The sequence below is a fragment of the Geotrypetes seraphini genome, chromosome 1, assembly GCF_902459505.1.
Source record: "Geotrypetes seraphini chromosome 1, aGeoSer1.1, whole genome shotgun sequence".
Classification (NCBI taxonomy): Eukaryota; Metazoa; Chordata; class Amphibia; order Gymnophiona; family Dermophiidae; genus Geotrypetes; species Geotrypetes seraphini.
Window position 1 is genome coordinate 448,128,973 of NC_047084.1, and position 12,949 is coordinate 448,141,921.

A 12,949-nucleotide genomic window follows, 5' to 3' on the forward strand; every position below is an offset into this window, starting at 1 on the left:
CAATATGGGCTGATGACCAGGTTACACTGGTATTCTATAATGGAATCTGAGTACTAACACAGCGTTTTTATGTTGAAATATTTTGATTTAATTTGATTTCTTATATACCGCGAGGTTCAAAGTGGTTTACAATGAAGATAGATTAAAGATACATTAAAATAAAATAAATAAAAATGTTACTTTGGATTTCCCTAGCTGCACAAAATCACAATATCATAAGTTAAAAGACAAGCAACATCCTGATCCACCTAAATAATGAGACTGATATAAAAGATTTTATTGTAAGCCGCTTAGTGTTAAGCGGAATATACATTTTTTAAAATAAAAATTAAAGGAGGAAGTTCTCAACTTCTGGTGCTGGTCCGTCCTGCCTCTGTTTAGGTTACTTTTCTCGTGTGTTGGTAGGGTACAAGTTAAAGCTCATAGCCTTAAAGAGACGGATTGTAAGCGCCTGTGTTTTGTGTGTGTGTGTGCGTGTCTTTTTTTTATTTTTATAATCTATTCTATTTTAAAACACTTTCAATAAGTGTAAACAACATAGATTATACATTTAACACTTTAGACATCACTTATAATTTTACAAGATTCATTTAGAACATTACCCTCCCAATCATTATCATTAAAGTAATTTAAAAAATGTATCATATGTTCAGAGTTATATTATACATATTTAAAACTTAAGTTTTCATATTGTAAATCAGACTTATTTATCAAACCTCAAAAAAAACCCCACCCTTCTTTTCTATTTATCATCTGTATAAATAATCAATTAAAAGCCCTTATAATCCCCCCTCCCTCCCTGGATGTGCATTTTATCGTTTTATTTTATGCGTGCGCGTCTTGTGCTTGAGTGGTTCCTCTACGTGTAGGTGTGTCAGTCTGCCTGTTTCCTGTGCTCTCTGGCTTTGCTGCTGCGTTGATGTGTGTGTGGCATTTTCCCGCTGCTGGGTGGCTGCACCGCGCGACTCTTTCAGGAGGGCAGAGAGGTGGCCTCTGGGCAGGAGCCTCTTACCCCCCCCCCCCCTAAGCTCGGGCAAACTGCAGAACCTGCGCGAACAGCGGCCACCGTCGCGACTTCGGCCATCAGAGACTCTTCCGGCTCTCCCCCTTCCCTTCTCCTCTGCCAAGTTCATCACTGTATAAGATCTGCAGGTCCAAAAAGAAAGTTAGGAGTTTTATTTTTGCAATTCTCAGGTTTTGAAAATTTTCATTTTTGCGGGAGACTTTCTTTCGGAATGTTAAGTGCACTTTTTTCTCTCCCCCCCCCCCCTAATTGAGAGGCTGTAAGGTATCGCGATGCGCTGCCCAGCTACCCACAAATTCAAAAGGATTTGCAAAGGATATTGCACCTGAACAAGTTCTCCGTCGGAGTAGCAACAGAGGGGGGACTATGGCCTCTCACGGGAAACTGCGCAAGGACCGGGGGCCGCAGGTGGAGTATGAAAACCAGGTGAAAGGTAAGAGCCCTCTGGCCTTCACACAGTTTCTGTTGGGGATACATATTTTTCTGAACTTTTCATAGCCAGCTGATAAACGTTTAAAAAGCATCTCATGCCTGCCCTGCAGTACTTCCTATTACCGCAGCTGCCCTATATTGTACACCTCACTCCTAACCGGTAGTAGATCCTCTTACCTCAGCATTGAGGAGCCGCAGCTCTGCTTATTTATTTCATTACTGCCTTGCAGCAATCGCTGCTACTCTAGGACTCAACCTCCCCCCCCACAGCTCTGATAATGTACCTCGCCCATTACCCAGAGTACTAGCAATGCACCTTAGTCTTTCCCTGTAGTACTGAGACCCTCCAGCTCTTGTTAAAACCTAACAATCTTGCCTTGCAGCAACTCTGGTTACTCCAGTACTGCAACTGTCCCTTGTTACCTCAGTTATACCCTTCAACATGTAGTTACTCCTGCACTGACACCCCCTACCCCAGGGGTGGGTAACTTCAATCCTTGAGGGCCGGAATCCATAAGAACATAAGAATTGCCGCTGCTGGGTCAGACCAATGGTCCATCCTGCCCAGCAGTCCGCTCACGCGGTGGCCCCAAGGTCAAGACCAGTGCTCCAAATGAGTCCAGTCTCACCAGTTTAGCATGAACTTGTCCAACTTTGTCTTGAAACCCTGGAAGGTGTTTTCCCCTATAACAGACTCCGGAAGAGCGTTCCAGTTTTCTACCACTCTGGGTAAAGAAGAATTTCCTTACATTTGTACGGAATCTATCCCCTTTCAACTGTAAAGAGTGTCCTTTCGTTCTCCCTACCTTGGAGAGGGTGAACAGTCTGTCTTTCTCTACTAAGTCTATTCCCTTCAGTATTTTGAATGTTTCGATCATGTCCCCTCGCAGTCTCCTCTTTTCAAGGGAGAAGAGGCCCAGTTTCTCTAATCTCTCGCTATACGGCAACTCCTCCAGCCCCTTAACCATTTTAATTGCCCTTCTCTGGACTCTTTCGAATAGTACCGTATCCTTCTTCATGTACGGCGACCAGTGCTGGACGCAGTACTCAAGGTGAGGGCGCACCATGGCCCAGTACAGCGGCATGATAACCTTCTCTGATCTGTTTGTGATCCCCTTCTTTTATTATTATTATTTATTTATTCAATTTATCCAATTCAAACAAGCAATTCACATACTTGTGCACATATTTACAAAGATTGTTAAAAAGAAAATCTATAATTCCAAATCCACTTAATTCAGTGTTTTTGGTTAGTTACTTACAATTCAAGTTATTTCGTCCACAACAATTGGAGAGAGACTTTTAGAAGAAAAAAAAAATTACAAATGAAACAGTCATATCCACCTAGAAAGCGGCACTCATCTGCAGTGCTACAGCCATTCATGACAGGCTACACATTTTCAGCTACCGGCACTACTTGCTCTTTAGATTCTATAAATCCTAACAGTTGTTTAGGTTCAAAAAATAAATAGTTCTTATTCTGATAGAGAACAAAACATTTTACAGGAAATTTCACCAAGAAATTTGCTCCCAGGGCTAGAACTCTTGGCCTTAATGCCAAGAATTCCTTCCTACGCCTCTGAGATCTTAAAGACATATCTGGAAATATTCGAACATTAGAACCTAAAACTGGTCATTAATATGACGAAAATACAGACGTAATAAATATTCTCTATCACTTTCCAAGGCAAGAGTTATTAACAGGGTTTTCCTTTCCGTTATAACCTCTAAAGAGTTTTTCAGAAAAGTTGTCAAATTCATATTTCCATTATTTGTCCCTTGAATCTCATTAGGAGTGGAAACTTCCACAGGTTTCTTTAATTGAGGATAATTAGCTCTAACGATAAGTGACAAACTTTCTGTAGGAGAAAGCAAAATTTCCTTAAAGTACTTTCTTGCCATCTCCGTTGGTGAAATTAAGGGACATTTAAGAAAGTTCAGGAGTCTCAAGTTATTTTTCCTTAATTGGTTTTCAAAACTTTCCATTTTCCTAGCAATAAATGATCTTTCTTTTACTAATTCCAAGTCCAAAGTTTTCATTTCACATATTCTTGTCTCCTGTTTTTCTATTTTTTTCACTCAAATCTTTAAGGATCAAACCCTATTGCTCCACTTTAGAATGCATAGTCCCATAATCGATATTTAAAGTGGAAAAAGACAGTTTGAGGTTAGCGTCCATAACTGAAATGGCCTGCCATAAAGCCTCCATATCTATTTTCTTAGGTTTCTCCAGCACCCCAAAATTGATATTACTTCTGCCCGAAGCTCCTCTCACCTCTTCTGCAGTGTGAGTTAGCTGTCGCTGTTCTCCAGCTTCTTCAGCTCCCGATGATATTGAGCTACCAGCCCTCCTTCTCTGAGGATCGAAGTCTCCTCCCGGGTCATCGTCTCAGGCACTCCCAGCTCTGCACTGCTTCTGGGTTGGGGTGGTGGCTGCCTTTGGTCCGGGCTCAACAACGCTCGAAGCTGCTGGCTAAGTTTGCCCGACGAATTCGGGCTTACCCCTGAAGTAGCCCCCGCAGATTCGCCCGAGCGGGCCAATGCTCCCTCGTTCGTAGACTGCACCAGACGCGGTGCCACTGTTGCCGCCGGAGGGTTGCCGCAAAGGGCTCCTTTCCTCTTACCCTTATTGAGGTAAGGGGACTGTTGGATCAAAAGTACGCCGGCCGACTATGAAAGAGGGAGCCTCCTTCTCAGACGTCCGCTATCGTCGCCATCTTGTTTCTCTCTTCCCATGATCCCCTTCTTGATCATTCCTAGTATTCTGTTCACCCTTTTTGCCACCGTAGCACATTGTGCAGATGGCTTCATGGACTTGTCGATCAGAACTCCCAAGTCCCTTTCCTGGGAGGTCTTTCCAAGTACCGACCTGGACATCCTGTATTCGTGCATGAGATTTTTGTTCCCCACATGCATCACTTTGCACTTATCCACATTGAACCTCATTTGCCATGTCGATGCCCATTTCTTGAGCTTGATTATGTCCCGTTGTAGATCTTCGCAGTCCCCCTGTGCCTTCACTACTCTGTATAACAGGGATAGGGCACTCCAGTCCTTGAGAGCCATATTGGGATTTCCCCAATGAATATGCATGAGATCTATTTGTATGCATTGCTTTCAATGCATATTCATTGGGGAAAACCTGATTGGAATATGGCTCTCGAGGACCGGAGTTCCCTACCCCTGCTGTATAACTTCATATTGTCTGCAAATTTAATCACCTCGCTCGTCGTACCAAAGTCCAGATCGTTTATAAAGATGTTGAAGAGCACAGGTCCAAGCACTGAGCCCTGCGGCACCCCACTGGTGACCCTCTTCCAGTCCGAATATTGTCCATTTACCCCCACTCTCTGTTTCCTATGCCCCAGCCAGTTTTTAATCCACATGAGTATTTCACCCTCGATTTCATGGCATGCAATTTTCCGAAGTAGTCATTCATGTGGAACTTTGTCGAACGCCTTCTGAAAATCCAGATATACAATGTCAACCGGGTCGCCCTTGTCTATCTGCTCGTTTACTCCCTCAAAGAAATGCAGCAAGTTCGTCAGGCAAGATCTGCCTTTACTGAAACCGTGCTGGCTGGTCCTCATCAGATCGTGTCCGTCAAGGTGATCAATGATGTGGTCCTTTATCAGCGCCTCTACCATCTTTCCCGGTACCAAGGTCAGACTCGCCGGTCTGTAGTTTCCTGGATCTCCCCTCGAACCTTTTTTGAAGATCGGCGTAACATTCGCCACCTTCCAGTCTTCCGGAATCTTTCCCGATTTGATCGACAGATTGGCTATTAGCTGAAGCAGTTCAGCTATAGTCCCTTTCAGTTCCTTGATGACCCTCAGATGGATGCCATCTGGTCCTGGGGATTTGTCGCTCTTAAGCCTATCAATCTGCTTGCATACCTCTTCTAGACTGACCGTCAAACGTGTCAGTTTCCCATCTTCTTTTCCAGCATGTAGCCTGATGGGTTCTGGTATGCTGTGTATATCCTCTTAGGTAAATACAGACACAAAAAATGTGTTCAGTTTGTCGGCGATTTCTTTGTCCTCCTTTAGCACTCCCTTTATTCCATGGTCATCCAACGGCCCCACCGCTTCCCTCGCAGTGCATACAAATAGATCTCATGCATAGTCATTGAGGAAATCCTGAAAACCCGACTGGATTCTGGCCTTTAAGGACTGGAGTTGCTTTCAATAGAAAGCAGTGCATGCACATAGATCTCATGCAAATTCAGTGCGGAAATCCTGAAAACCAGACTGGATTGCGGCCCTCAAGGAGGGACTTTGAGACCCCTGTTCTAGAGCCATATGGTAACCCTACCCCCCCAACACCCACACACAGCTTTGCCTATGTGCCTCGCTCCTGCCCTGCAGCATCTCCTCCTATATACCAGCACACATATTTTCATCTAACTGCTGACAAGCTGTCTGTCTTCTTACTCCAACCCATTCTGCTGTGAGATGTGCACTTTTCACAGGAAACCTTTTTCTAAGTGTTATTCCTGCATTAGCAGTACGAGATGACAGAGTTCAAAAATTGTTCGCAGCTAGTTCACGTGCTGCCTGCTCAAGAGTGAAAATTGGAAGTAGTGATTCATGCTCAAGCATGTCGCTTTTGATTTGATTCGGCCCTGAGTAGTGACCTGCATGTATTAATGACCGTACTGCTCTCTGTGCAGCTCCCCCACCATGATTTTTTTAGAAGCAAAGAAAGCCATTTCAGTACTGTTTTGAGCTGAAGTGTATCTATATTGCTATTCATGTCTTTGTGGGGGTGGATAAAAATAGAAGTGGGAATATAGGGTGAGATGAAGCATCTCCACTGGTGTGAAGGCTGCTGCTGAAGGTGGGATGGGAGCGGGAGACTCTTGAAATCATAGTATTTGTTTGGACAGGGTGGATAAAGAAATGGACACCTCCAGTTTCCTAGAAGGTGCTGACCAGAGAAAGACCTGGTGTAACTGTGGAGACTAAGGTCTAAAAAGCGGCCACTGATCGATCGCGTGTCAATCATACAAAGGTGCCTTATAGAGAATCGCGCCAGGGTTTTCCAAGCCTTTATTTCCAGTGTATATCTTGCCATAAATTGTGCCTTAGAGGGCACTGCTGTGAAGTTCACAAAAAGGGTGCCATATAAACATATCACCAGAACTCCCTTGTAGGTTATGGTGAGCACCCCAAAACCCACTTTACCCACCTATCTACAACCCCAATAGCTGCAGGTGATACCTATATAGCAGTAGAGTAGGGTTTGGGGGGGGGGGTTTGGTGGGCACACATGACCTGTCTTTTAGGTCATCCAAGTGCTGACTAGGGCAGGTTTTTAGACGTGTATAAGTTTTGATTATAAGCCTCTTAGGTGCCTAAGTTTAGGTGCCGTTTCTAGAATTTCCCCCTAAATGCTGCAAGATACATTAAGCATAAATGGTTAAGGAGAGGTGAATTGAAACCTAAGGATGAACAGGTGATAGTTGCAGCTCAGGACAGCAGATTACTGATGAGATGGTTTACAGGAAGCATAGAAAAACTGGTGCCACAAACATCTGTAAATTCTGTAAGGAAGAGCTGGAAATGGTCATTCATCTTGTAGCTGGCTGAAGAGCCCAGTTGAACTCAGGATCTGATTTTTTGCCAAAACTAATTGAAATTAACTGCTTGGTAGTAAGGATGAGAGGGAGGGGGGGATGGGTTTTGGGTTTCAGCCAAAAATCACAGGCATTTTCAGCCAAAATCTGAACTCAGATTTTGGTCTAGTTTTGGTGCCGAATCCAAATTTGAAATTGAAATTCAGTTGCCCTTTACATGGCTGTAGACTTGTGACAGCAGAAAACCTCTATACAGAAAAGCACAAAAAGGTGTCACGCCTTATCCATTGGAGCCTTTGTAAACATTACAACATTGCTAAGCTGGAAAAGCAGTGGGATCATGACCCTAAGATCATGAAGCATGAAGAGGTTATGATCAGGTTATGGGATAGAAGGAAACCAGACATAGTGGTAAAAGAGAAACACACCTGAACAATATTGACTGTAGAGGTATCAGTCCTGAGTGACTCTTCAGTGAACTGGTGTAGAGAGAGAGAGAGAAAGTTAAGAACATAAGAATTGCCATACTGGGACAGACCGAAGGTCCATCAAGCCCTGTATCCTGTTTCCAACAGTGGCCAACTCAGGTCCTAAGTACCTAGCTCGATCCTCAAGTATCGCTACATCACTTCACTCAAGTATCATAGGTCACTTTATTCACAACAATCAAGTTATTTATATGCAGTGATCATTCCATATGCATATTCACATACACTCAGATCATCACAAAACAATAGGTTAATGCACAGATTCAGAAGGCAGGCCTCTGATGTCATGGCAATGGGGAAGTTGTCCTGTACACTGTGTGGACTCCTCCCACTTCCAAGAGCAGAGAGCTGAGAACTACTATTGGCTCTTAGAGCAGAAAGCTCTTTTTCAATGAAATCGGGTGTTCTGCAGGGCTGTATTTTAGGTCCAACACAGTTCAATATTTTTCTCATACCTTTAACTTTTATTTTACAGTCCGATTTCTTCTGCTGCTGAGTGGCAATGATCAGGAGTGCGCTTTGGCGTGCTTTCTCAGTGCTGAACAGCTTCTTGACTGGCTCCCGAAAATTTTTGTGAGAATTTGTGGGAGCCAGTCAAGAAGCTGCTAAGCACCAAGCAGAAGCGCCAAAGCGCGCTCCTGCTCGTTGCTGCTCAGTGGCAGAAAAAAAATCGAATCTCGCAACAGCCACCACTGACCGGGTTAGCAGCAGGGCAGGAGCTCAGAAACCTTGCTCCTGCCCGCTGCACCTCTGGACCACCAGGGATTGGCAGAGGAGGTACGAGGACAGGGCAGAGAGGGGGGACAGGGTTCAGAGCCTGGCAGGGGAGGGAAGGAAGGAAGGGGACTGGGTGAAGAGCCTGACAGGGAGGGAGGGAGGAAAGAGGGCTGGGTGCAGTGCCTGACAGGGGAGGGAGGAAAGGGGGCTGGGTGCAGAGCCTGACAGGGAGGGAGGGAGGAAAGAGGGCTGGGTGCAGTGCCTGACAGGGAAGGGAGGGAGGGAAGGGGGCTGGGTGCAGTGCCTAGCAGGGAGGGGACTGGGTGCAGAGCCTGACAGGGCAGGGCACTTGAATATTAAGCCGCCCGACTTATATTCGAGTCAACCCATTTTTCCTCCTTTTTGGAGGGAAAATGGGGGTCTTGACTTATATTCAGATTAACTTATATTCGAGTATATACGGTAAATGCAGTCTGAGACCAAGAAAATGTGGCAGAAGGATAGAGAAATATTTTCCATAGTTTTGGGTGCCACAGGCTTGATTATAAAGAATTTCCAAGCACACCTGGTTAAATTGCTTATACATGCAACATCTAATGTAATGGGTGAGGGAAGAGGAAGAAAGGTGTCGTGCCCCGCTTTCAAGGAATTCTGGACCTAGGGGGAATAAGGGAGAGGTTCTGACTTAAGTTGTGATGTCCTCATGTATTGTATTGTTTATTTATTATTCGCCTTATACAAAGCGAAGCACAAGTGAACACACATAATAAATACACCAACAATCTGAAGCACGACAATATAACACTCATGATCTTCAGTAATTACTGCTGTAAACAGATGAGTTTCAAGTTTATTTAAAAGTTTGATTTGATTGCAATATCATAATCCAATGCAATTTACAAATAAAATCAGGGTAAAAGTAAAAATCAACTAAGAATAAAACCACACAAATTAATACAGGACACAAGAGGAGGATAGGTTTAAATACAATTCATAAATAAAATGAACATAGGTGTTAAGACAATAGGATGGGAATTACCCATTTAATTTTCATTTAAAAATTTTTCTACGCTATAGGATGTTTGAGTTATATAGAATTCGACCATCTCAGTTGAAAGCATCCTTAAAAAGCCAGCTTACAGGACCTATGGCAACAAGAGGGCATCCATTGAAAATCAGGGGTGGGAGATTTCATAGCGACACTAGGAAGTATTTCTTCACAGAAAGGGTGGTTGATCGTTGGAATGACCTTCCACGTCAGGTAACTGAGGCAAGCAACGTGCTCGATTTTAAGAAAAAATGGGATAAGCATGTGGGTTCACTTCGAGGAAGTACTTAGGGGGGAGGGTCCTTAGAGTGGGCAGACTTGTTGGGCCGGTGGCCCTTTTCTGCCGTCATTTTCTATGTTTCTATGTTTAGTAAGGATGAGTATCCCAGGGCAGGGGGTCTGATGACGACTGTGTTATCAGGTCCTGGTGACATGGTTATTGACTGATGACATAGTAATGCCAGAGATTTGTGATATAACAAAGCTGCTAACCATGTGTGGCTAGAATTAGTAACTGAAGAATCAGTAACTCTATGACCAGTGTTTTTCACATGCTAACACTCACTGTGCTGTAACCAGCAGGGTTGTCGGAAGGCTGGGTAGGAGATGCCAAATAATCTGCAGCATGGTCCGTATCCCTCCCCTAGACCAGGGGTAGGCAATTCCAGTCCTCGAGAGGGTCAGGTTTTCAGGATATCCACAATGAATATGTATGAGATGGATTTGCATGCACTGCCTTCCTTGAAACGCAAATCTATCTCATGCATATTTATTGTGGATATCCTGAAAGCCTGACCTCTGGCTCTCAAGGACCAGAATTGCCTACCCCTGCCCTAGACTAATGCTGCAGTATACATCTGATAGGTCCAGCACAGTTCCTCCCATGTTGCATAGTTTACAGCATGTTATTGGAGGGTTCCTCATGGCATCAGAGGGGGGATTCTCCCCATGACCATCTGGGACTCATTTATCCACTCAATGAATGACTGGCTTTACTATGTCATCATGCAATCGCTATGATTACATTACATTACATTAGAAATTTCTATTCCGCCATTACCTTGCGGTTCAAGGCGGATTACAAAAGAGTTAAAGAAGGTGAGTTACAAAAGAAGAACATTGGTCATTTCTAGTCAGGGTAAAGAGTAGATCAGGTAGTATCGGAGTCAGGAGGAAGATGGTAAAGAGTAGATCGGGTAATATTGGTGAGTCGGAAAGAAGATGGGACGAGAAAGTCACCAAGTCCTATGATGTCACCAAGTCCTGATAACATGGAAATCCTTAAACCCCAGATGCCAAAGGAAGTGGATCCCAGAGAGGTCTCCATCCCCTGTCACAGTTAGTGAGCACTATCCCTGCAACATAGTTTCTCCAAAATGTCCTGCATTAAGCAAGGCCCATGCTTCATGGAAACTAATCATATCAGAGCAGGGCTAGCCCTACCACTAGGTGTACTAGGCAGTTGCCTAGAGCTTCATAATGGGTGTGTGTCTATGTGGGGAGGAGGGTAAGAAAAAATAGTCGGGTGGAATGGTATGATCAGTGGAGATCGTCATTCCTGCTAGTGGAAGACAGAAATGAATTGGGTGGAGCTGTGAAAGCCTGCACAGAAGCTCCCCGTTGCTATTCCCTATGGCTAGTACTGTAAGCACATTTAAAATGTATGGCTGCGGGGCCAGAGCTTTCTGATAATGATCACAAAATTGGCATCAGGAAATACTGGCCCCTCAACCTTACCTTTTGAATATATGGTACTAGCCTTAAGGACGAGGACGCAAAGCAGTGGGGAGCTGCAAGTAACTCGGAGTCCATGGAGCAGTGTGAACACAAGGTGGATTTGCTTACATTGTACCCTCATCAGGGCAAGATTAATTCTTCAGTGAGCCTTAGGCACCCAAGTACATTGGGCTCCCTGGACTCGTCCCTCCATGGCCCTGACTCCTCCCTGTCCCTGCCCCCCTATGCTCCCCCTCCCGCAAGAGTATATCTCTGGGCCTAGCTTCAGAAGTCCAAGTAGCATCTTCTCCTTCCTTCTTCATTATTTAGTGCAGCCAAACTCTCAGTCTTCAAAAGGCCATGGGCAGCGGTTCTTACACACTGCTCATAGCTGACGCAAAATCCCAGGGTCAGAGGAAAGGCTTCCGTGTAAGCCGTGGGCAGCGTATAGGAACCTCCCATGAACTTTTGAGTTTGGCGGTAATGAATAATGGAGAAGGCAGTACTTGGACATCTGGAGCTGGGTCCGGAGGCAGGTACATTGACATCATCGGAGCAGGCAGCATTCTGCACCCCCTTGAACGCTTCAGGCCCAAAGCATGTGCCTACTTGGTCTACCCTTTAATCCTGCCCTGTCCCTCTTATCAGCCCTGCATTACAGTGATTACAGGCAAGAACGTTAACAGTGACTGACATTGGAGTGTACAATAGACTGATCAGAATGGCCTGAAAGCCAACCGAAAAACAATACAAACAGGTATGTAGATGTATGTACATGATCATGATGAAAAAAAACCAAGTAAAACAATTTTAGGTTTCTTTGTGCCCTTACTTCATATTTGCTCAGGAAGAGGGAGGGGACAAGATGGTATTTTTAATCACACTAGCACTTAAAAAAGGGAAGGTGCCAAGGTCATCTATTTTCCCTTACCCTGAAATACCACTTCCTCTTACAGAGTTTCTGGTCGAGGTGCTGCAATGCTGGGTGACTTCTTGGAAGAACAGAACAAGACATTTCTTGTAGAGCAAGATCTCACAGAGATGTCTTTCCTTCCCTTTGTAAGTCGCCTTGAGCCTGACCAGGTATGCACCACGCACAAATAGAAGATTAGATTAGATAGATTAGATTAGAGCTCAGTCCCTGCACTTATACAACAGCAGAGCTGGTACAAGGGTTTTAGGCATGCTAGGCAAACCTTTTGGCACCCCTCTCCCCAATTAATTTTCAGGTTCCTTGGGCTCTGCAAATAGCATGATCACCCCATATCTCCTCCCAGAAAAATCAGTGTAAATGAGCTACTCCTATATGAAAACTGCCCACCTTTTCTGCTGATAAAAGTAAAGTACCTCCTGCTGTTTCAGAGTACTGTAGTTTCAGATTTTATGTGGTTGTCGAGATCTGTTGTGTTTTAACTGCAGAAGATCTTTAGCACCCCACACCCCCACTTTGCTAACTGCTATGGAATATATGAATAAAGCAGTCTAGCACACAGTTTTTCAATCGCCGGTCCGCAGAAAATTCCTGCCGGTCCACACAGGACCGGCAAGATCAACATCTTCAATTTCCTGCCGGTCCACACAGGACCGGCAAGATCAACATCTTCAATTTCCTGCCGGTCCGCACAGGACCAGCGAGATCAACATCTTCAATTTCCTGCCGGTCCGCATAGGAGCGCAGGGCCGGAGAGATAATGGGGAGCCTCAGACTGTGCTTTCTTCCCTCCCAGCGGCTCTCCTTACAAGCACAGCGATTCAGGAAGGAAGCTTTGGAGCTTTTGCTGAGTCGGGCCACCTCTGATGATGCAACTTCCACTTTCCTCAGAGGCGGTGCGAAGGACCCGAGGCTGCCTTACTGAATCGCAGCACTGGCAAGTAAGGAGAGTTTCTGGGAGGGGAGAAAGCTGCTGGGCATGGTGAAAAAAAAAAAGGGACAGCTGTTACTGGAC

At 44.8% G+C, this 12,949-nt stretch overlaps 1 protein-coding gene across 3 annotated transcripts in view; it reads left to right on the forward strand.

Moving 5' to 3' along the window:
• The first annotated feature begins 857 nt into the window (after positions 1–857).
• Positions 858–12,949, forward strand: part of ARHGAP4 (Rho GTPase activating protein 4) — a 145,769-nt gene continuing 133,677 nt past the window's right edge. Inside the window, exons 1-2 of one of the 3 annotated variants that reach the window (XM_033920717.1) lie at positions 858–1,457; positions 11,960–12,086. Coding sequence is in view for 1 of the 3 variants with exons in the window: in XM_033920712.1 (XP_033776603.1) it covers positions 1,391–1,457 (67 nt within the window). In the remaining 2 variants the exon portion in view is untranslated. The remainder of the gene's footprint in view (positions 1,458–11,959; positions 12,087–12,949) is intronic. The other 2 variants (XM_033920712.1, XM_033920724.1) reach the window with 2 other exon arrangements.